The sequence below is a fragment of the Oryzias latipes genome, chromosome 3 (assembly GCF_053564925.1).
Source record: "Oryzias latipes strain Hd-rR chromosome 3, Olatipes_Hd-rR_3.1".
NCBI classification, from domain to species: Eukaryota; Metazoa; Chordata; class Actinopteri; order Beloniformes; family Adrianichthyidae; genus Oryzias; species Oryzias latipes.
The window spans coordinates 33,208,648-33,230,147 of record NC_136239.1 but is presented as its reverse complement, the minus strand read 5'-3'; the positions used below and the strand labels follow the sequence as shown (position 1 = coordinate 33,230,147).

At 39.7% G+C, this 21,500-nt stretch overlaps 1 protein-coding gene across 2 annotated transcripts in view; it reads left to right on the top strand.

The window, feature by feature from the left end:
• The window catches only part of fto (FTO alpha-ketoglutarate dependent dioxygenase), a 123,272-nt gene that overhangs the window by 81,594 nt on the left and 20,178 nt on the right, over positions 1-21,500 (top strand). Inside the window, exon 9 of one of the 2 annotated variants that reach the window (XM_078945311.1) lies at positions 5,787-5,838. The exons of the other annotated variant lie outside the window; for it this stretch is intronic. Within the exon in view, the coding sequence (XP_078801437.1) occupies positions 5,787-5,823 (37 nt within the window). The 3' untranslated portion in view covers positions 5,824-5,838. Of the gene's footprint in view, positions 1-5,786; positions 5,839-21,500 lie in introns of those variants that run through there. 2 annotated transcript variants of the gene reach the window in all.

Genomic DNA, 21,500 nt, shown 5'->3' with positions numbered 1-21,500 from the left:
GTCATTTATGAAAACAACAAGTAATGTAATAAATTAAGCAGCAGTGCATTTGAATAGAGTCAAAAGTGCTGATTATCCTTAAAATTTTCTTTTATACAGGTGCCAGCATTAAGACCTGTCTTATTGATTCTTGCACCCTACTTTTTTTGTAATACCAGTAGGTTTCTCATTACAATTTAACAAAAACTGCATGGATGAATGTAATTTTTTTCTCATTTTTATTTGAGGTATGAGGTTATTTGAGGTTGCTATAAAACCTTTGAATGAGACAAGTTTAGTTATTTTTGCAGTTTAATTTATATAAAAAAAGAATATATATATATATATATATATATATATATATATATATATTTAACTTAATGAAAAAAAATCAATATCAACATGGTCATATTTCAAATACAATGAATTAGAAATTGCTAAAATGTTAGGCTAAGAAAAGCACTTATCATTCTGTACAACTATTTTTCAGAGGAATGAGTAGCCAAATTAGAAAAGCTTTGGCACATTTTTCCTGTGCTTTATAAACAAAGGACAGAGTTCTATGCTGATTTAAAGTCTGAACTTGATGCTTTACTAATCATAATTCAAACTATAGGTATGTTTATTGTGAATTCATGGGTAATCAGGAGTGGTGTAAAAAATACAATAGCCAAGAAAAACGGACATTGAGGTTTTACACATGGAAATGTTTTAGTCACAAATAGTTACACAAATGTGTTTCGTTATCCTTATACATAAAATATTAGTTTTGTAGTCATATTTCCAGTTCACCTTTAATGAGTGTTTAAGTTCCTGGTCTTGTGCACACAGGACTTTCTCAAACAATGAGTCACATGCAAATCTAAGTGTAATTGGTGTCATATCTGCAGTAGGCTTTGCTTTAAAGATGTAATTCAATTTACAGGAAAGTGGTGGTTATGCAGATTTTTGTTCTACTTGTCCAGTTCTGTTAGTTCAATGGGATTTTAGTCAAGGTTGGCAGCTGAACCTTTGATTGACCAGTTCCTTTTGGTTCTCAGTGATCGCTGATGTACTGGTAAATGGTAAATGGCATCTACTTTTATTGCCCTTTCTACCTTCCTTGAAGGCCCAAAACGCTTTACAGTCACAAACCCATTTAGTCATTCACGCACACATCCACACGCTGGTTGCAGCTCTGCTACCTAACACTGGCGCCAACCTTCCACCAGAGGCAAAGTGGGGTTCAGTGTCTTGCCCAACAACACTTTGACACATGGGTGGGCAAGGCAAGAATCAAACCTGCAATATTCAGATCATTGGTCGTTCGCTGCAACACGGCCCGCCCGTGGTACTGAATTTGTGTATTGAAAAAGTTCCCGCACAAAAAAAGGAGAAGTTGTCTTTTTATTTCCAACTGCCCTTTTCTTATTTGTTAATACAAGTGTTTAACTCTGGCTGGCTCCAACCATTTTAGATTTTTATGATGTTAACAACATAGAAACATATTTACAGCAGGTGTCAGAAGACATTCAGACTTTTCTAACGAGCTTAAAAAACATACCAAAAAAAGCATTTCCCTAATTTATGAATTAAGTTTAAAATGGGAAATAATAAGAGTCAAGAGTTCCTTCTCTGCCCATTGTCTGAGGGATTTCAACAGCCAAAAGTATTTTCCCCTTGATCTCACAACATTAAATTGTTGGTTTTCTCAGAATTTCCTGTTTGTAGGTTTTTATGTTCTGTTCCTACAATAGTTTTGTGGAGGACGCACTCCGAAGAAGGTCACACATAATAACATTTCTGCACTCAAGCCTTTGAAGCATTGGTGTCTCTACATTGGTTATTTCGAAGTAGAGACAAGTCCCCATTTGTCTACAACAGCATTATCAAGAGAATGCAGGAGTATGGATGGCCAGCAGCAACAGGATGGATTTACTAAGTTGCTTTTAGATAGTGAGTTTCAATCCCACATTATGCTAAACAAAATTATGCAAACTCTTTTTCGGTAAGAACAACGCGAAATAATGGCTTTAATATATGCCCCTTACCTCCAGCAAGTGTTTTGTATGCAAATTAGGTGTGATTTCAGGGACGAAGAGGCAGAGTGTCTCTTGCATCCATCCATCTTTTGTTGCCGGGTGGATTAAGGAGATCTGTTATGGTTTGTTAACACAGAAGCTTTTGATTCGAATTGAAACGAAACCATGTGTAGAATTAGATTAAAGACAATGTGCGATGAGTGAAGGACCAGGCATGTGCTGGACTTCACCCGCTTTTACAGCAGCACTTACCACTGTGGTCCCATTGTTTGGCTGCTTTCTGTTATGAAGTGGGTTTTTGTTCTGTTTTTGTTCTGTAATGTGCTATAATAACTTATATAAATCACATTGGCTGAGCCGGAGGTCTTCGGTTTTGGGTTTGGCATTGATGGAAAGCCAGGTTCTCCAGAGAACTTGTGTTCATAAAGTCTTGTGTTAGGCCCGGAAAAGTTTGCAAAGGAACAGTTTTATTTTTTAAGGCCTTTTTTTTCTGCTAAAGGAATAAACCTTATTTTTGCTATTTGTTTGATTTTGCTCTTTAAGGTTCTCTTAAGTGAGCAAACTTAACAGTTCAGAAATCTACAAGCAGCGTATTAAAGGCCAGTTAAAGATGTGAAAAAACGAAAAGTTGCATTTTTGTGAATTTCTTTCTTCTATTTTCTTTTGCTTTGCTTGAACGAGTTTTATTTTGTTTGAAGTTGAAATAATGATTATCAGGTTGCTCTCATTAAAAGCGACTACATAAGCTTCAACAGAAGGCGAGAACATAATAACATCTTCTTGGAAAGTTGCATTGATGTGAGAGCGTGTTTTTCTAATGTTTACTGACCTTAGTGAAGGTGCATGTGCCAGATAGTGAGCAGGCATGATAAATGAGGAAATTGCAAATTAGTTAGAGCCCTTAGTGTGTTCATTACTAGTCAGTGATGTTTCGTCAATAACAAAACGCACATCGTCTTGTAAGCTTTGGGCGGTGCTTTTAGTTGCACTGCTGGGAAATGTCCGTAACACCGTTTTGCATTGGGAATAACTCAAAGCAAAAAGGGGGGTTGAAGAGGGAGGGTTGGGTGCAAAGAGTAACCACTGATTAATTATGCACATCCCTGATTGTGACATGCTATCTGCTGCTATTAATGGGAAAGGATAATCACTCTGGATTGTAATTGCAGAGTCTGAGTTAAGAATTTTCCTCTGTCTAACATCAATCTTCATTCAAAAGACTGTGATTTGGTGAAGAACTTCATTTGCTGTTGAGTCTCCAAGTCGTTTTCAAAAAGAGAAGTGAAGTCTGGAGGAGAAGTGGGGGTAGGAAAGGGCGGAGGTTGCTTTAAATGGTGTCAGCCGTAGACAGGCAAGTTAGAACTGGGAGCTGTGATATTACTGTACACTGCTTGAGGTTATGAAAAATAATTAGAGATCTGTGTGAGAAAAAAAAAGTGTTTTGAGGTATATGAAAGTTTTTAAGCTTTCATTGTGTGAACTTTTAATTCAGCCCTAAATGAGTGCCATTATTCTCACTCACATGCGGTTTTTATTATGGTGATAATATGCAAGTTCTTGAGGAAAAAAACACATTAAAATGTTAAATATGAGTTAATGAGAAAATAACACTCGCCAACAAATTTTAAAACGTCATCAAAACTGTCACTTAGCCATTTCAAGTATTGCAGTTTCAATGAAATGTGTTTTTGCAAATGTGCATGCCTGTCTTATGTCATTTGTGTAATAACCCTGCCTATTATAGAAAAATATAAAGAAGATAAATGGATGGTTTATTCCCCATTTTACCTAATTTCATCCCTTTTTTCATTATAAACTGAAACTCTTTAAGTAAATAAAAGCCAAATTGAGACCAACTCCTTTATACTTATTTTCTGCTTTTTTTTCTCCCCACTTTGTCCAAAAGCTTCCCTGGCAGTTTGTCTAAAAGCTGAAATGAAACGGAGAATGTAATTAGAGGGAAGCAAAACTTTAAGGGGAATTTCAGAACGCAGAGTAATCAGATCCTTGAAAGTAGCTTTTGGTTTGCCATCAGAGAGACTCCTGCAAAGGCAGACTGTGTCAGTACACAGAGTCTAATGGACCTCACTTCTGTAGATACTCCTTGCGTCTTTTTGCTCTACCTTCTGTGTGTGCTTTGCTGCTACCGCATTTTCATTATTTGTGGTTTTTAGATCTAAGGAAGCATTAAATGCAGGCCGTTTGCTGCCCAAAAGACCATGAGGGGCCATTTTGCACATTTATTTGATGGACAAAAGTCAGTGTTAGGGAAATACGAAAAGTGAGAACCAGGTATAACAATCAGGGAATTGGGGGGGGGGGGGGGGGGGGGGGGGGGGGGTTGCGAAAAAAGTAGCATGAAAAAGCTCTGTCCTTTGGCTGTTTTCAGGCCCCTTTTGCACGATTAGAAAAACAGCAAATGCTTTGGAGAGGCACATTAAGTGTAACTGCCCTTGATCTGGCAGTGCTTAGAATGCTGTTGGCATGGCTAATAAACACTTCATTTAGTTTTAATGGTGCCGGCGCCTCTTAGCAGTCTTCAAAAGTACCCTTTATTTGGGTCATTTACGGCTCTTCCTCGAGGAGCACCCAAGGGACGGCAGATCCAGTCCGCATCACTGTCTGCCGGAGCACTCCAGGCTTGGGGAAAATTAATAGCGCTATCTGGGAAAAATAAATAAGTGATGGGCTTTACCCCTTCCAAACAGCCCTGAGAGCTTATTAAGGCCAAGTCAGTGAAGATGGGGCAGAAGAGAAAGAGATTTTAATAACATTTCTTTCACCTTTTAATGAGGGGCCCAGCCAGTTTTTTTCCTCACTTGTATCCATTTTCACTGTTTTATTCTGTTTCCTTGTGCATATTCTCCTCTCTTCAGCCTTTTATATCTGTGTTGTTCTCATACAGTAATTGTAAACACTGCAATTATGGATTGTGTGAGACTTAATTATAGTTTGTAGAGAGCCCTGGGGGAGCTCTGCTGGAATGCTGCGGCTGATAAAAACGCCAGCTCATCAGCACCCCTCCAATGATGGCAAACCCTGACGAGAGTTGACCAAAGGGAACCGTTTCCCCAGGGCCCCCCTAGCCAACGGACCAATTAGTATTAAGCAGGAATTAATCTTAGCGGGACACAGCCACTCAAACAGGTCCTCCCAAGGTGAGACGGAATTAACGTGATTGCCTTATTTGTTATTGCTGCTGTTGTCTTCTAAGTCTGGCTTATAAGTCTCAAAAGACCAGATCGCCCTGTAGCAGACATGTGTTATTCTGCATGCGCCGTATCCAGACACGAGTTGGAGGAAGCTCTCGAATGGAGTAAGAAAGTAAATCAACCCATTAGTTTCTCCTGTATGTGCTTGCAGTTGCCTTTAAAGTCCTTTGAAGAGGGTCGAGGGGATGTTTGTTTCTTGTATTTAGACATTCAAAGCTAAGCCGCATTGTCAGATCCCATCAGGAATAGCTCACATTGTGATCCATGCCCGGTTTGAGTATTGATTTCTAGGGAGCGTGGCTCCATTAAGGTCCTGCTCGGGGCTGTGGAAGGGTCAGCAGGGGAAGTTGTGGGCTTTTGTGACCTCAGCTGCAGTTTACAATCGATTAACTCTAGCTGAGAAGGGGGAAAGTCCTGGGGAAGTAAGCAAAGGGCCCCACATGCGATTAAGCTACATTAGCCCTTTGGTCAAAGCTGTTCCAGAGGTTGCAGTAAGTTAATTAGCACTTTCTTATGATATCAGTGATGACAGGGGGAGAGCAGCAAGCATTGATTTGGGTTTACTCCATTTCAGCCTTGGAGACCAACCACTAAAGCACAGCATATCCTGATTCCCTGCTTTCTAATCAAGCAAAACAGACACCTCACTACCAGGAAGTGATTAGTAAGTACTAGTCCGATACAACTACTTCTCAATAAACTTTTGGTTAATTGTAATTCTAAAGCGGTAGCTAAAGTACATGTCAAAAAAGATTTTACGTATTCCGCTTTAAAATGATTTTTATTCAGATTTGATATCTGTGCTCCTATTTGGGAAATGGTGGTACGTTTATTTTGATGACTTCCTTTTTTGCAAGTATTTTTACAGCTTTGTGTACCCTCTGTTAATACAAAGTAAAAATCCTTGTTTTGCTAAATTATTTATAAAGATGACAAAGGATGATGCTCCTTACAAACCACATCTTGAACTCTCCTTTGTCTTGTTGTTTGTATTTAGTAATCGTATCATAGTTTGCCTGTTGTCTTCTGTATTCCTACCACGTCTTACCATTTCCTTGTCATTCTGCACCATATTTCCTTCTTATCCTGGTCTCACAGTACTCTCTTTGTCAAATGAAAGGTATGCCTTTCGCAGCCTTTGTTCTTCCGTCTTTGCACTACATTGCTCTCAATATTATTTGTTTTACCAGAAGCTAAACTGCGTTACACCTTCTTTTTCTCTGCGATGCTCCGTCTCCGCCTGTCTGTTATTGCTCGAGGCCCAGCTCGGCAAGTGAACAGCGACAGATGAAGCACATTCTCTGTCAACAGCGTTGGAGGGAATTAATCACGATTCAGTAAGTGCTCTGATGAGGATTCAGAGATCTTTGTTAGAGATACAGCCATCAGGTGCATCTGATTCATCATGGAGTGACAGCTGCCTCAGGCAGGACACATAGCCAGGTATTAAGGCTTGTTTAGGAACTAGTGCTTTAGCCTAAGGAGCTGGTGGTCAGAAGTGCACAAAACTTAAAATTAAAGTCTACCAATCTGCTGACTGTTAGTTAGATATGTGGCAGGCTCTGGGATCAAGTAACTAAACATCCCCTAATGCAAGTGTCTGCCAATGTCAAGCACAAACCAGTTTTTGCCAAGAGGAGCCCAATCACACTACTCACTCATTGTTATGTGCTTTTTCCAAAGCAGAAATCATAGTACAACTGGGGTGTCTTTCGCAAAGTTAGTTCCCTGTAAAGGCAAAAATAGAAAAAGTTGAATGAATACATTTTAAGTGGTACAATGTTTTTGCAAAATATTTTTTTTTTTTTGCTTCATTGTCTTTCTTAATCTGTTTTGTTAAATTATAAATTCACAAAACGTTGTCAAACAATAGACAAGAAAGTCTATTAGCAGGTATTGGTGTCTGTTCAGCCAACTTTTTTCGTATCAAAACATTTCTTACTCTTTGAAGAGTCAAAGAAAGATTTTTGCAAAACACGTGTCTTACCAAAATGCAGTCTAAATTATAATAGAATTGACTTATTTCTTATTGTTCTCCTTAAATGTGGTCACCTTTCAGCAAATTCCTTCAGAGGTCGCCACAGCGAATCAGCTTTCCCCCGATTCACACATTGTTTGGTTTTGGTAGAGATGTTTACGCCATATGCCTTTTCCAATACGACCCTATATTTTATCAGGGCTGGGGACCAGCACAGGGAGACTCAGACTTAGCCCCCCTTGTGGCTACAAAGTTAGGCAGTCTTGCCCAAGGACCCACACTGGATGAAGCAAATCGCGCCCCCTGGGAATCGAACCTTAATTTCTCATCAATGTGTTCAAACTATGTACCTTCTGGGCCACACATCACAGTAGATTGGCCACAGAAAGTACAAAGCACAAACTTTTCTTATCAAAATTATTATGAAACCTTTTCAAAATGTTACTGTACGAAGCTGCTACGCTAGCCGTGAAAGCGCCACAAATGACTTTGGTGTATTTTCTCTGAGAGAAAGGCAAACACTAAACAGAGATTCATCAGACTATTAGTGAATGTAGAATGTGGCCATGTCTTCACATGTCTTGAAAGAAACTCATCTCCTTTGGGAAGATAAAACCATATAACAAATTTACCTTGGAACAAATCTGACATAAGATCTGATAAGAGCTTAACCCTGAGGCCAAAGGACAAATACGTAACCATAACAGGTTGAAAAATAAATATTCTTTTAAAGTCATACAAATTATAACAGCTATGCTATTGAGAGTGCCTAAATGATGTGTGCTTTGTGTCTGTGCAGAGCTGCACATTCCTCAGGATAATTTACAACATGACTGCAAGGAGCTTGTTTAATCCTGGAGCCCAAATGAAAGCGTTTGTGGCATATTGGCATATTTTTCTTGTTAAGCAATGTTTAAGGTAAAGATAGACATGGCAGTAATTGCAGGTTTGACTGAGGATTGGAGTTTAGTTAGCAGACATCAACACTCCCACTGCCCTGGGAAGAAAATGAGAAGAGAAAGATAATCTTGCAGATAAAGCATAAGAGAGGTATGTCATCTACTTAGCTTTTTCACAGTTGGAGACTCACATGGATCCTGCTGAAGATGCAAAGTAGTTTCAAAGTACGACAGGAAACATTTGAGAAGAAAATAAACAAGAAAGGGGAAAAAAAGAAAGAAAAAAGTAACTGGGCCAGGAATTAAGAATGAGGACACATCAGCCTGTAATAGCGGTATGATAACAAACACAAGCCAAAATTAGTCTCTAACAATAAACTGACAGGGGTATGAAAACAAGCCTCTGTGCATGTTGTGAGATTATAATGAGGCATTGATTGTTTGTCCTCAATTTCCATTTCAGTTCTTTCTCAAATAGAAAGCAGACACTTGTAAACATCCATACCTATGTCTTTTCTGTTCCCATTAGCTTTCCTTTTTACTTTTCCCACATTTTATTGAGAATTAGAATCCAAGGACCTTTGTCACTTCCTGTTTGTGGGAGTTTCTTCCTGTTTTCCTGACCATGTTCTGGTTGTCTGTTCCTGGGCTGCTGTTTATTGCCTGGGTTGCAGCCATCTGAATGCTGCAGTCCTTTGGGATGTTTGTTTGTGCTGCTTTTTATTATGCCACTTTTTAACTGCCATTGTGGCAAGACAGGAATGTGCCATTGCTTGTTGTTGGCTGCTTGAGCGAGAAAGCCCAATTACCAGGGGTCTCAATGCCTGCTTACCATTGCCGTCAAGCTGCATGTGTGTGTGAGGAGGTTGTTCTGGTGAGCAGCTGTCCCAGGTCCCACTGGCAGTGATGGCAGGGGATGGTTATGGCTACAGTGGTGACAGCAAGGAGTAAAAAATAGTAGACAGGCTCATAAGGGACTCCCCATGTGTTGCCACCCTGGTACTACTGAGCAGCCAGCAACCACTGTCTGCCTCCTTACCACCAAACTGCTATCAGATGTGTAAAATCCCAAATTTTACTTTGCAACCGAAAGTCTTACAGTTTGTTCAATATGTGTGGCCAATTAGTGCTGGTTTTATGATCCTGATCTATAGATTATAGTCTATTACTCCTTCTTTCCTCATGTTGACCATGAAGCACAGTTAGTGACTCTTCCAACTGTAACAGTGGTTCTGTCTGTCACTCTGTGAATACACATCATTTGTTTTTTTTAAACTGATTTAAATGAGTTACAGTAATAATTAGACCTAAATAATTTGGCTACAATCCCATTAAAAAGAAGAGTGCACACCTTGAAGGAACTTTTACACTTACTTGTTTTAGTTTGTTGAAATCATTATGAACGTCATCCCTCCATTAATTGCTTTTGTCATTAATCACCCCAAGGAGAACAGACACTAACTTTGGTTTAGTTTAGTTTTTATAACCATAGATGATGCAGATGACCAGTGCATGTACCATAGGGATATATCGTTACCAAGGTATCCAAGTATAGATACCCACACATCAGCAATGTTGGTGTTGACTACTTTAATAAAGTGTTGATTACTAATAATAAATGGGAAAATAAAAGTGCATGTGCATTTTGGTTATTAGGTGAGTGTGTTTTGTGCTGAAACAACCCCCAGCCCACACCTTATTGAACTGCTCCATCATGCACGTGACCAGAGGAGCTGCAAGTTGTCCGTGTTACCCTTAGCAACAATACAGTATGGCATGAGTTGGTGATTATATGAAGAACAGTTTTTTTTTTTTAACCATGTACAGCGAAGTTGTTACCTGGCCAGTTTTTGATGGTATTTTTTTTTAGGATAATAAATCATATGCTTGAAAAAAAAATCACTAATAAGAAATTACCAGCAAAGTAATGAGTATCATATCAAATCTCAAAAGTGTGGTATCGCCTATCACTAGTGAACCATTGCTAACTTTAGCACTGGATTCTCGTGTGCTTGGATTTTTAATGTAAAAATTAAAAAAAAACGTAATGCAGTCGGTTTTTGATATGTATTCATGTGTCATTTAATAAAGCTTAATTGAAACTAACAGAAATTCTGTTCGCCAAGTAACCAGTGGTGGCTTGTCATAAGGGCAGGGATGCTCAGTTTAATTTAGTCTGTTTAGTTTAAGTTTAATATTCTACTATTGAATTCTATGCATTTTTGATCCTTTTGATTGTATGTTTACTTTACAATTACCGGTACTAAGCCCATTGAGGCGATTTTTGTGAATTTGGGCTGGACAAATAAAGTTGAATTGAATACAAGAAAATAAGTTTTTTTTTCACACGAATGTTACATTACAACAGAAATAAACAACAGCCTGATTTTAGAAGTATACATATTCTTTTTTATTATTTTTGAATGTGAGAGTGCATAGATGTGTGATTGTGGCAACCTGTCCAGGATGTCCTCTGCCTTCGCCTTGCAAGTGACCAGCATAGGCTGCGGCATTCCCGGGACCCTGAAAGGGAAGAAAACAGATTAGAAGATGAATGAATGAACATATTCTTTTTTACCTCTGGAAGATGTTTTATAAGGCACCTAACATTAGATCATTTCATTTTAATGTAGAAATTGGGCACAGGTGAGGTCATGCTCTTTTGATTGACAGGTAACTTATCACACTCCAGCATTGTAACAGCCTTACTAGACATATTACCAAAACTGAGCGACTTTTTTTTTGTTTTTCTAGTTTGGACATGTGTAAAGGTCCCCGTAGCACACAAATTTAAAAGAATTGACCTAATAGAAAGCGACTGGTCACTTGACAACATCTACTTTTTACTCCAACAATACTGGGATAGGCTCCACCAGAATCATGTCAATTATTTTTTGATAAAACACACTTGAATCGTTGAATAAATTAACAGACGGACAGAAGGATGATTGGGGCTACATCAAGCAAACTTCACTCATAAAAGCACGCTTAGTGTTGAAATGGCTTCTTGCAGTTTGTTTGTAATATTTGCAAAGTTATACAGCCTGCTCAAGATTTTGCATTCCTTTAGTTCCATTGGAGACACATACATATATTCTTTAGTAAATATAGATCATGTATATGATTTTTTCCACTGTGGGCAGTGTTTGTTGTGACACAGAAATGCCTGGCTCTCTGTCGGTTTGGTATCCAGCGTGGCAGCGTAGTGAGCAGTGTCTAATGGAGCCTCTGATGAATAATGAGTTCATACACTGGTAATGTTCTGTGCCGAGTAACGGCTGCATTGGTTTCTGTCCTGTTAACTCTGCTGGTGTAAGATTGATTGTGGTGCGCTCTCCAGTCATACAAAGACACTTCATTGCTTGGCAATGAAAATAAAGCTTCTCCCACTGAAATGAAGAGCAATAGCAAAAGCGCGAGCCAGTCCAGCACGAGTCCTACAGAACAATCACATCCTCATGTCACAGTGAATGAGTGACACACCATGAAATAAGCACCTTTCTAAAAAGACTTGTTTGTTTACACATTGCTGGTTTCTAATTAAAGTGTAGCAGTTTTTTTTGCTTCGTTTAAAGTGAACTTTAGTCGGCCAAATATGGCCTCTCACCTAACTTCGAGGTCCTCCCCCAAGACTCTCCTTCAAATTACACGTGACACTGTGAAGAAACATCTAATAGAAGTGTGTAATGGGCTCTGATGACAAACTACACGGTTGAAAGACCATGTAATCTTTGCGCAATTAATTAAAGTGTGTCCTGTGTGAGTGTGTGTGTTATCAGTTTTTTTTTCTCACTCCCTTTCTCTCACATGTAGCCTAACCAGATGCCACCAAATAACTGAAATAACGTAGCCTGTCAAAAGTAAAAAATGAAGACCCAAACACCTAACAAAGAAAGGCACTTAGAGCTGGCAGAGAGAGGCAGATGCGGGGTTGTTTGTGCTCCAGTGCTTCTCAGTGTCCCGGTAAGGGGCCTCCACAGCTCAACATCTGTACTTCCACCCGCCTAATTACCCACAGCACCCCTGCCCAGCCGCTTCTGAGTCTGTCACCAACGCAAGGCCTGCTAAGGAGACGATGAAGGCTAACCATAAAGGGATATTTTCAAAGGACGGAGACTGAAGTTTAGACTTTTACATGTTTTATAGTTGATTGCCTGATTGTCAGTGATGCTCAACTATGATGCATTTAGTCATTTCTAACATATTTATAGGCGTTTGCCTCACTTTTAAATGAAAATGGTTAACCCCGATGACAAGGGAGCTCTCAAGTATAAAGGAGACAGTCTTTTGATTTCTTTTCACTCCTTTATTGCTTTGCTCACATTGCTCTCACACTTAACTTTTCTCATTTATTGTTTTTATTTTAGACACCACAATATTGATTTGAAGAGGGAGAACAATTAGGTCCGTTTTGGGAATTATTCCTCAGTCTTCCCCTATTTTCATCACTAAATGGGAAATTTGCCATGCTTTGTGTAAGTTTTGATGGGAGCTATCAGTTTGGAGTTGCTTGTGCCATTGATTTGATTAAAGGCATTACGCATTGTCTAATGAGTTTTACACATGGCTGAGTGGTGAATAATCACCCAGGGATTTCTGACCCAGAACTCCTCTTCACACACACTCCCTCCTCTCATTTTTCTCACTTTTTCCCGTTCTCACTCTCTTGGACCAGACACTTTGTAGTTCACTGAAGAGCTAACGGAAATCAATTGAGACCATGATTTGAAGAGTTTTCTTCTTTTTTTTCTCTCTCCTTTCCCTTTTTCCTCCTCCTCTCACGGCAAATTGATTCCCGGGCTTGTTTTGTTTTAATATTCATTTTAGCTAAGTGTTCGGTAAATGTGCCGAGAGTATGAATATTAGGTGTCAGGCGTCTTTGCATGAGATCAGCTTGGAAAAACAAAATTTTACTTTGCTGAAAATTGTCTGGCAATTAAAGCGTATTGGGTGTAATAAGCAGTGTCTCTATTGGGTGTTTAGCTTTATCGAGCCTGTCTGGAGATGGAATTCATACCTACTGCTCCCTGAATTGCTGCACATAAAAGATGGACTGAATATGTTCCCAGAGAATATTGCCCTCTCCAAAAGACCAATCCGTCTTGCTTAGGGAGGCAATCTTAGGTGCGGTAGATAAACTAATATTTGTGTATAACCTCAGTCAGACAATACAAATGATCGGATGATTTTTCATCTCCTTATGCATACAGGGAAATATGAAAAATTGAGGTTTAGGAATATTTGCAGGGTCTGTGAGGCGGCTGGCTGGGCCGCCGAGTGCCCTGGGCCACGCTCCTCACCGACGACTTCAGAGTGAAGAGTGATGAGAATATTATACACGTCTGTTTCCCGTCACTCCCCATCCTCCCCTCCCACCTTCTTCATTCTCTTCTCTCAACACGCTAATTCATTTGGCCACAAGATTGAGGGAGAGCCAGTTATCAAGGTAAAATGAGAGACGCAGCAGTTCGTTGGCCATCTCTCTGGCTTATCTTTGACTTTAGCCATCTGTTCACCATCTATGATTGACAGTCCCGCTGACATAAATCTCCCACTCTCCTCTGCTCCTTTTTATTGTCCCTCCCCACTGCAAACCGAGACCACTGCCATCTCTTGCCACCCACACAAGTCTTCCTCCTCTGGCTTCCAGCTTTCACCCAGCTAAAAATTTCTCATCAGGTTCATCTGCTGGTGTTACGGGACCAAACAATTCATCACATTGGAGAGCTTGTGGGCAGATGGGGGCGCTCAGTCACTCCTAGCAAAGAACTTTTGTCATCACATTTTTGGAAGAGAGGATCTGCTGCACTACTAATACTCTATCCATGAGATATATATTCTAACAAGGCATCAATCATCCTAAATGTTAAATGCCAGAACCAAACTTTGTTTCAAGCAGCATGTGTATTAGATTTCTCAGAATCTTATACAAGCAGCTTCACTTTATGCCAGTCTTGTTGTTACACTGAGCAGCCCTTCAGAGCATAGTAGGGAATGTGCTCTACGAGTGTCAGTCAACAAAAGGGCATGTTTTGCAATGAGACAGAGTGCATCTCGTCCCCCCTCAGATACAGCAGCTCGGCCTTTTTCTCTGTCCTCACCATGCCTCGAAAAAAAGTGCTGAATCCCAAAGAGTCCAGCCGTCAAGTACAATTCCCCTCACCAGCACTCCCTGACACGGAGAAGGACATTTACCCCCAACCTTTCCTCTCCTCCCCTTCAGATTTGGGAGTTTTTATTTTTAGATTATTGCGTTGGCTTACGCCAAAGCCTCCATGTTTTCCCTTGAAAACCTTTCTGTTTGCTCTTGATATTTCTGCATTATTTGCCTGTGCCCTCCGCTTTTCAATATGTTTTTTTTTCGCTCCCATTTTTTATTTTATTTTCTCCCAGTCTTCCACTATATCCCTCTCCCACCCTTTTTTCACCCTATTTTAGCTTTACTACAAAGCTAAAATAGAACTCCACCCGCCTCCTGTTCATGATAAATCAGGGGTGTGAGCGGCGGCACTCGGTCGGAGGCATCAGTCGTGCAGCTGATGAGATAAGCGGCGCTCATCTCCAGCCCTGTATGGAGATTTATTGGGCTGGGATAAGCAACAAGCTAGCCATCACTCTCAGCCAAATAGACTCCCCGCCTGCATGTGTTTATTCTTATTGCACTGCCACGACCACTGGCTCTGTCAGGGGTGGAGTAGCCCCCAGAGGCCTGCTCCGTGGTGGAGGAAGCCTAGCCCTTCTCTCAGGATCATTACCTTCTATTAAATCAAGAAAACAAGGCTGCACAGTGGGGCTCTGAGTGACACTGATGGCCAAATTTTTCTCTATCTGTGGGGACCACATAGGCATATATAAAATAAGGTTATAGGATATATTGGCTCATCAGATCCGATTGGTGACTGTTTTTGAATTTCCAAGCCCCTCTTGTGGCACGCACACATAAAATTTCTACATATTTCCCTGCCTGTATCAGACAACTACCTTTATTTCAGAGTCAGAGTTGCATGGTTTATAAAACCAAAAGTGCATGTTCACTGTGCCCTAAATTTATTTCAAATATTTATTTATTTTTCCTACTATTTAAAGTCATTGTACATCAATTGACCCAAAATCAAAATAGTATTTATTTTATGAAAATTTAAATTTCTAGTCACTGCTCTGCAAGATCATATATCTTCTGAAATAATAATAACAATATAATGACAAAAACAAAATAATGTATAAATACAAAGATCTGAGGTAAAATATGATGCCCATATATCAATTAAATGTTTTTTAATTTGAAGTTTCATGACGACTTTATCCTCTACTACATCCAATTGTAAGATAACCTAAACCTTTTTATTGTGGTTTCTTTTTACTTTAATACCTATAATCATCTTTATTTAGCCTTTATGTAAATAAAAAAAGATTTCTTTAGATAAATCTTTTGATCTCTGGTAAAAGCGTTTCCAGTGGTCTTTTAATTATAATTTTGCAGTTTTTAGCCAAAATAAAAAAAAAAAACTGTAGCGTTTTCTAGGACATCATTTTTGCAGATTGCTCGTTCATTGGAAATTTGTCACTGAGTTGACTATTGGCATGGAGGAAGCCCTCCCTGCTTGCCATGGTTTATCTGTTTACACTCTCCCACTAGCTTACAGCCCCATTACAACCCCAAACTAATATTACTGGTGCAATAAAAATGGCGAAAACTATAGGAGCTCTATGAGTCAGATGCCAGTTCAGACAAGGTAAACAAAGATGTACATGAATCTGTTTGTCTGCAACTGGATGCATCAGAATGGAGCAAAAATGGGGAGCTTGTGGCTTTGTGTTGTAGGTTCTACATCACTGCCACAAGTTTTTTTTTTCCAACAGTGTTTTTATGTCTGTTCTTGATTTACTGCTATTTCAATAAAGAAATACTTAGAAATGCAATTTTAAGCTTAATTGCCTATATATATATATATATATATATATATATATATATATATATATATATATATATATATATATATATATATATATATATATATATATATATATATATACATAATTTATATGTCCTCCATCATGAAAAAAATACCACAAGGACATGTTAAAAGCATAAAAAACACAAATTTCATTAGATTGGGTCTTTAAGGTTCTGCTATAGCAAAAGCAATCCTAAACAAATCTGAATTGTTGGAATCCTGTTTGTTGCCCAATACTGTCTGGCAAAGGCAAAATTGTTATGATTGCATTTGCATGGTAAAAACCAAACATAGCCTTGTTAAATGGACTGATAAACTGCAAAACTATAACATTTTGGTAACTACTGATATAAAATGGTGGAAAAACCTTGCAGGCTTTGCAAAAAAATCATGGGAGAGAATTTTAAAAAGCAGCATTAGTGAAGGGCCTCAAAATAAAAAGTAAAATATAAAACATGTAAAAATCAGAAGGTACTTTAAAAACAGAGTAATAAAAACTGCATTTAACTCTTTAACAGTTATTGGAAAAAAACGTTTTACTTGCGAATGAATCATCCTTTTTAAGTAACATGTTAGTCAATGGAGAAATCTAAAATTCTCAAATAGTTGTTGAACAGTAGTTGTCAATAGAATGCTTTGATTTCTATACAGAAAAACTAAAAAAAAAAAAAAAATAGCCCTTTGCTAATCTGTAATTACTGCAAGAACCCATTGTATTCTATCTCACGGGGAGATCATAATGGCCGTTCTTCAACTACAGTTAGATTGCGCTACTTCAGCTCCAGCTGCTGATGACAGCATTAATAATATTAGAGCCCAGAGGTCTAACACATTCAGCATTGGCCGGCTGGTGTCAGACAGGGGTGGGCCGGGACGTGCACATCAGACATCCACCCCTCCCTCCACCTGCCCTGTTGATGGCACAAATACATACACTCCAATCACGCGACAAGATCTCTGCAAATTGCTTTTACCCTCCTCACCCCACCAGTGTACACGTGAACACTCATACTCGCACAAACTTAGGCCTAGAGGTGGAGGTGTTTTTTTCTTTTTCTTTTCACCACTCAGGTTATATTTAATCACGGCTGGTGGATGAGGAAGCTTTTCTCTTTATGAAAGGTATTAGAGCAGCACTGTGTTTCACTCAGCTTTACACTCTGCCCCCATGCTTTTCTTCCCCTGACCTCTGTTACCATGTGCCAGGGAAGAATTTGATAAAGTGACACCATGCTCCCACTATCCCTTCCTCATGTTTTCTCTCTCCACTGCTCAGTTCTGTTCCTAATAGTGTGGCTGGCATATCTGGTCTCCCTCTCATCTCATCATTGGGGTCGCATCTTTGGGTCGCCCTCTCAACCTTTTCACCAGCACTTGCCATGTCATTTATTTTGCTGCTGAAGCAGCCAACGAACCAAAAGGTCTGATTCAATCTCTCACATCCTCAGGCAGATGTAGCTGACAGGGTGCAGTGGCACTTGAAAGGAGAACAGCAGGGATTTACACTGCAAACATCAGGCCCCTGCGTCTTGCACCTTTCTTTTTCCCTTTTTGCCAACCTGAACTTTTTCTTGTGCCATTCACTGTTAACCCCCCCCCCCCCCTTTTTTTTTTTAAAGCCATGGAGCTGCACTCTGAGAGAATATTTTAGAACAGTACTTTCTTTTTGCATTCTTACAGTATGTGACTCACCCCAACCTCTGTACTTCTTCTATTTGAGGGCCCAATTCTCTTTGATTGAGCTAAAGTTAGAGTGCGAAGCATTGGGAGGGCACCAATGGGGGGGTTTACACATGCTTTCAACACTTTGAGAAAGAGGGGATGCTCTTCATTCTGCTTCATGTTGCACCCAGGGACTCTCCCCACTTCTCTTGCATGCATCAGCAGACACTTGGTCATTAGGTAGATTGACAGTGATTGTCTTGCTTGCAGAGCTGAGGCAGCCACTGCTCAACTCAGATGCCTGCTTTGAAATGCACACATATGGATTTTGTGGGGGTGAACAGAATTAACAGAAAATGTTACAAGCAAGGGTAATCAATAATGTGTGAAAGAAATGGCGGATAGTGTGGAAATCACATTTTGGACAGGTTGCTACAGCATCATCGATTGCATGAAGAGTTAAGCGGCAAGTCTTCTTTTTTATCTTAAAGGGCCGATGGTCAGTGCGTCAGTGCTGCTCATATCCTGCCCTCAATAAAAGTCAAAAGGGGAAACAGGTGGGATGTTAAATCAGGTATGATGACCTCTCAAGAGTCTGATTTTTGACTTATAAAATAACAGAACTGGTTGCTGTCTTGTTGTCAGTATCATAGACTTTACCTTGTATATTTTGAGATTGCAGCAGGACTTCTTTGCTTACTCTGAGTTGTGTGTGTGTGTGTGTGTTAGAAGTGTTTAACAAAATGCTTTACCAACCATGTAACTCACATACTGAATAAAATTGTTGTAGCTGCTGCTCTCTGAGCTCTAATGAAGTTTTAAGAATAGAAGTGGGACATTTTGCCGTTTTCATCATCACTAAGATATATAGAAAATCAAGACGTTCCTATTTTATTACCATTATTACTATTAAAGGGCCAACATCCTGCAAAATCGACTTTTCGAGCTTTTAAGTGTATTATAAATGTTAATTCCCCACAAAAAAACAATGGTATTATGATCTATGCACCTATACATTCCTCCAAAACCCTGCTCTCTGAGCACCCCCCCCCCCCCCCCCCATCCAGGAAAAACAAGTGTAACAGTACCGCCCCCAGCCTAAAACACACACCCACTTTCTCTGGGAAGCTAGCAGTGATTGGCAAAACACTTATTTTATTTTCACAATATGCATATCCATCTTTGCAAAAGTTCCGATGTTTTTAGTTTTCGTGGGCAAAACGCAGACACGCTACGAAGGCCTGCTCTAAGGTTAACGTCATGAAATGGGCGGCACCCACAAGGAGCGAAAGGTGGGGCCTCAGAGATCGAGTCATCTTACTTCCGGGTATGAAATGAGCTTGTAAAAATAACTCATATGTATTTTTTTATTCATTCTTAAGTGTGCTAAAGGTAATATAGTATTATATATATGGATATAGTTTAATGTGCAAAACCGGGCACTTATAAGAACTTTTTGATAAGTTTAGATAAATCTTTATCACTTTTTGTAACAGTGCACCATATTTATTTAAACTAAAAACTGGCAAAAAAAAGAATTTTCATAAAAGATTTTCTAAGACTTTTTGGCAATAGCCCTCTAATGGCCTGTTGACCACACTGTACATTGGTGCAATGAGGAGGCCTCCTTTTCACATTCTGCTACTTTGTAATCCCTCACTCCACACATTTTACTGCTTTAATGCGCATATGCAGGCAGACTAAATTAGGCCAGTCCCCTTTTAATACCGCAGAGAGGGGAGAAGCAACCATTATGAATTATCCTTAATTACAGCCATTTCCTAAACTAATAAAGCTGCAAAATCTTTACTGCAAAGGTTAGTTTACCCAGCATGCATAAAAACCAATCCATGTGTGTAAACCTGTGTGTGTGTTTATGCGTGCACATGTGGGTGTGCATTCAAGCGTACACACTTGTGATTAGTGTGTTAAAAGTGTGTTATTGTGTGTGAGTGGAGGAGAGCTGCCTGGCTGCCTGGCTGGCAGAACCCATGGTCCCATTAATTTCACGTGGGCTCCCTATCACCAGCCACAGATGCCTATAGACACGTAAATGAGTCTCCTGCGAGCAGTGGGCCGCCTCAGCCCGCCAGCTCGGGCCTAATGGTGTGGAAAGCCAGCGTATGTGACGGCAGGAGATGAGGGCCTTATTTACACTGGCAGACATTAGCGGACGGACGCTGATTCACTGATTAACACGTCAGCCTCGCTAACATCTTTCTCCCATGCCTCCAATAACTGCGTCTCTTTCTTCTGTGCTTTAATTCAAACCTCTGCATTCATAATTACACACATAAATACCCACAAAAATGATGCATCCAGTCTCACACTCTCCCCCTTTTTCCTTCCTCCCTTCAGATTTGCTTACCAGTCACAGACCCATTTACATAGACGTATATACAGTACAAAAAGGACCAGAAAGTACACACACACACAATATCCAGTGTTGTAAATGTGTGGTGGCAGGCTGCAGAAAAGAAGGAAGCCATCTGTGAATGATAGCTCCTGTGAAAAGATAATGTTTCTCATGCAGCGCCAAGTGAGGCGCTGATGGAAGAAGATGACTTTTTGAATGGTTAAGTGGGTAAACGTTAGATCATGGCCACAGCACTCCCATTCGCCTCACTCGCCATCAATCCCTCCTTCTCTTCTTTCCTCTCTCCCTCGCTCATCCCTCCTCTCTTTTTCCGTCTACTAGATTGTTTATTGAAAAGGCACGAGGAGGCCACCGATAAGGGAGGCAAAGCTAATGCCATGATTTGTGTCAGTCACGGCGTACAATTTGTTACAATTGCGACACTTATCGCAATATAATATGTTTATTCTGGTCAATTAAGTGGCACAGGAAGACTCCTGCATTTGAAGTGTCACATGCATGATGGGACGGGGTGAGAGCGATCAAAGGAAATGGAACTAATCTAATTGTAAAGCATCTCACACTGCTGCCACCTCCATTGCCTTGCTGTTGCCAGTCTGCCTGTAAACTGATGTATTTTAGAAGAAAAGAAAAAAACACACAGAACAGGTCCAAAGATGTTGAAATGACTCAGTGCTGTTCTAAATGATTGATTGTAAAAACAATGGACATCAAACGGCATTATCAATTTTCATAAAAGCAATTTGAAGCCAGGTTATTTTAGCACCATTTGGTCATCACCATCTTGGTCCTTTATGGTATAACTGGATCCTGGCCTTTTGTAAGATAGGCAAAAGATTGGACTGAACAACCCAGACTATTTTGGAAGACATTTGGTTTGGTCATTTTCGGGTGAAGGGTTTAAAGCAAATACATTTACAACATTTAGACTCAATGTTACCACACTGATTTTCAAAAATAAGACAAGTACAGATCATTTGAAAATACCAATTTGACCTCTCTATTTTTAGCAAGCCTGACAGTTCTTCTCAACAATGCCATGAGAATTTAATTGCAGTGTTGACCTTATGTTGATTCTGTGTATGACAAAAAAAAATGATTCACTAATTAAAACTCATTGACTGTATATGGAGAACTGGAGTGAGTGAGTGTGACGTCATCCATAGAAAATGCCTAACTTTCGGTTCCAACCAAATGAAGTCAATTCAGTCGCCCATTTTTCCACAATGTGTCCGTCACCTTGTTGGAGCCAGACATCCTCTAAGCTGTGATTGGTTAGTCTTAGTGCAGTAGTGAACATGTTAGAAGGCCACTGAAAACAGGCTCAAGGGAATCTGTCGGTCAAACACTTAAAATGTGGCCACCTTTTTTTTGATTGGTCTGATTGGTCAGTTTATAAATTGAATAGCTTGTGCTA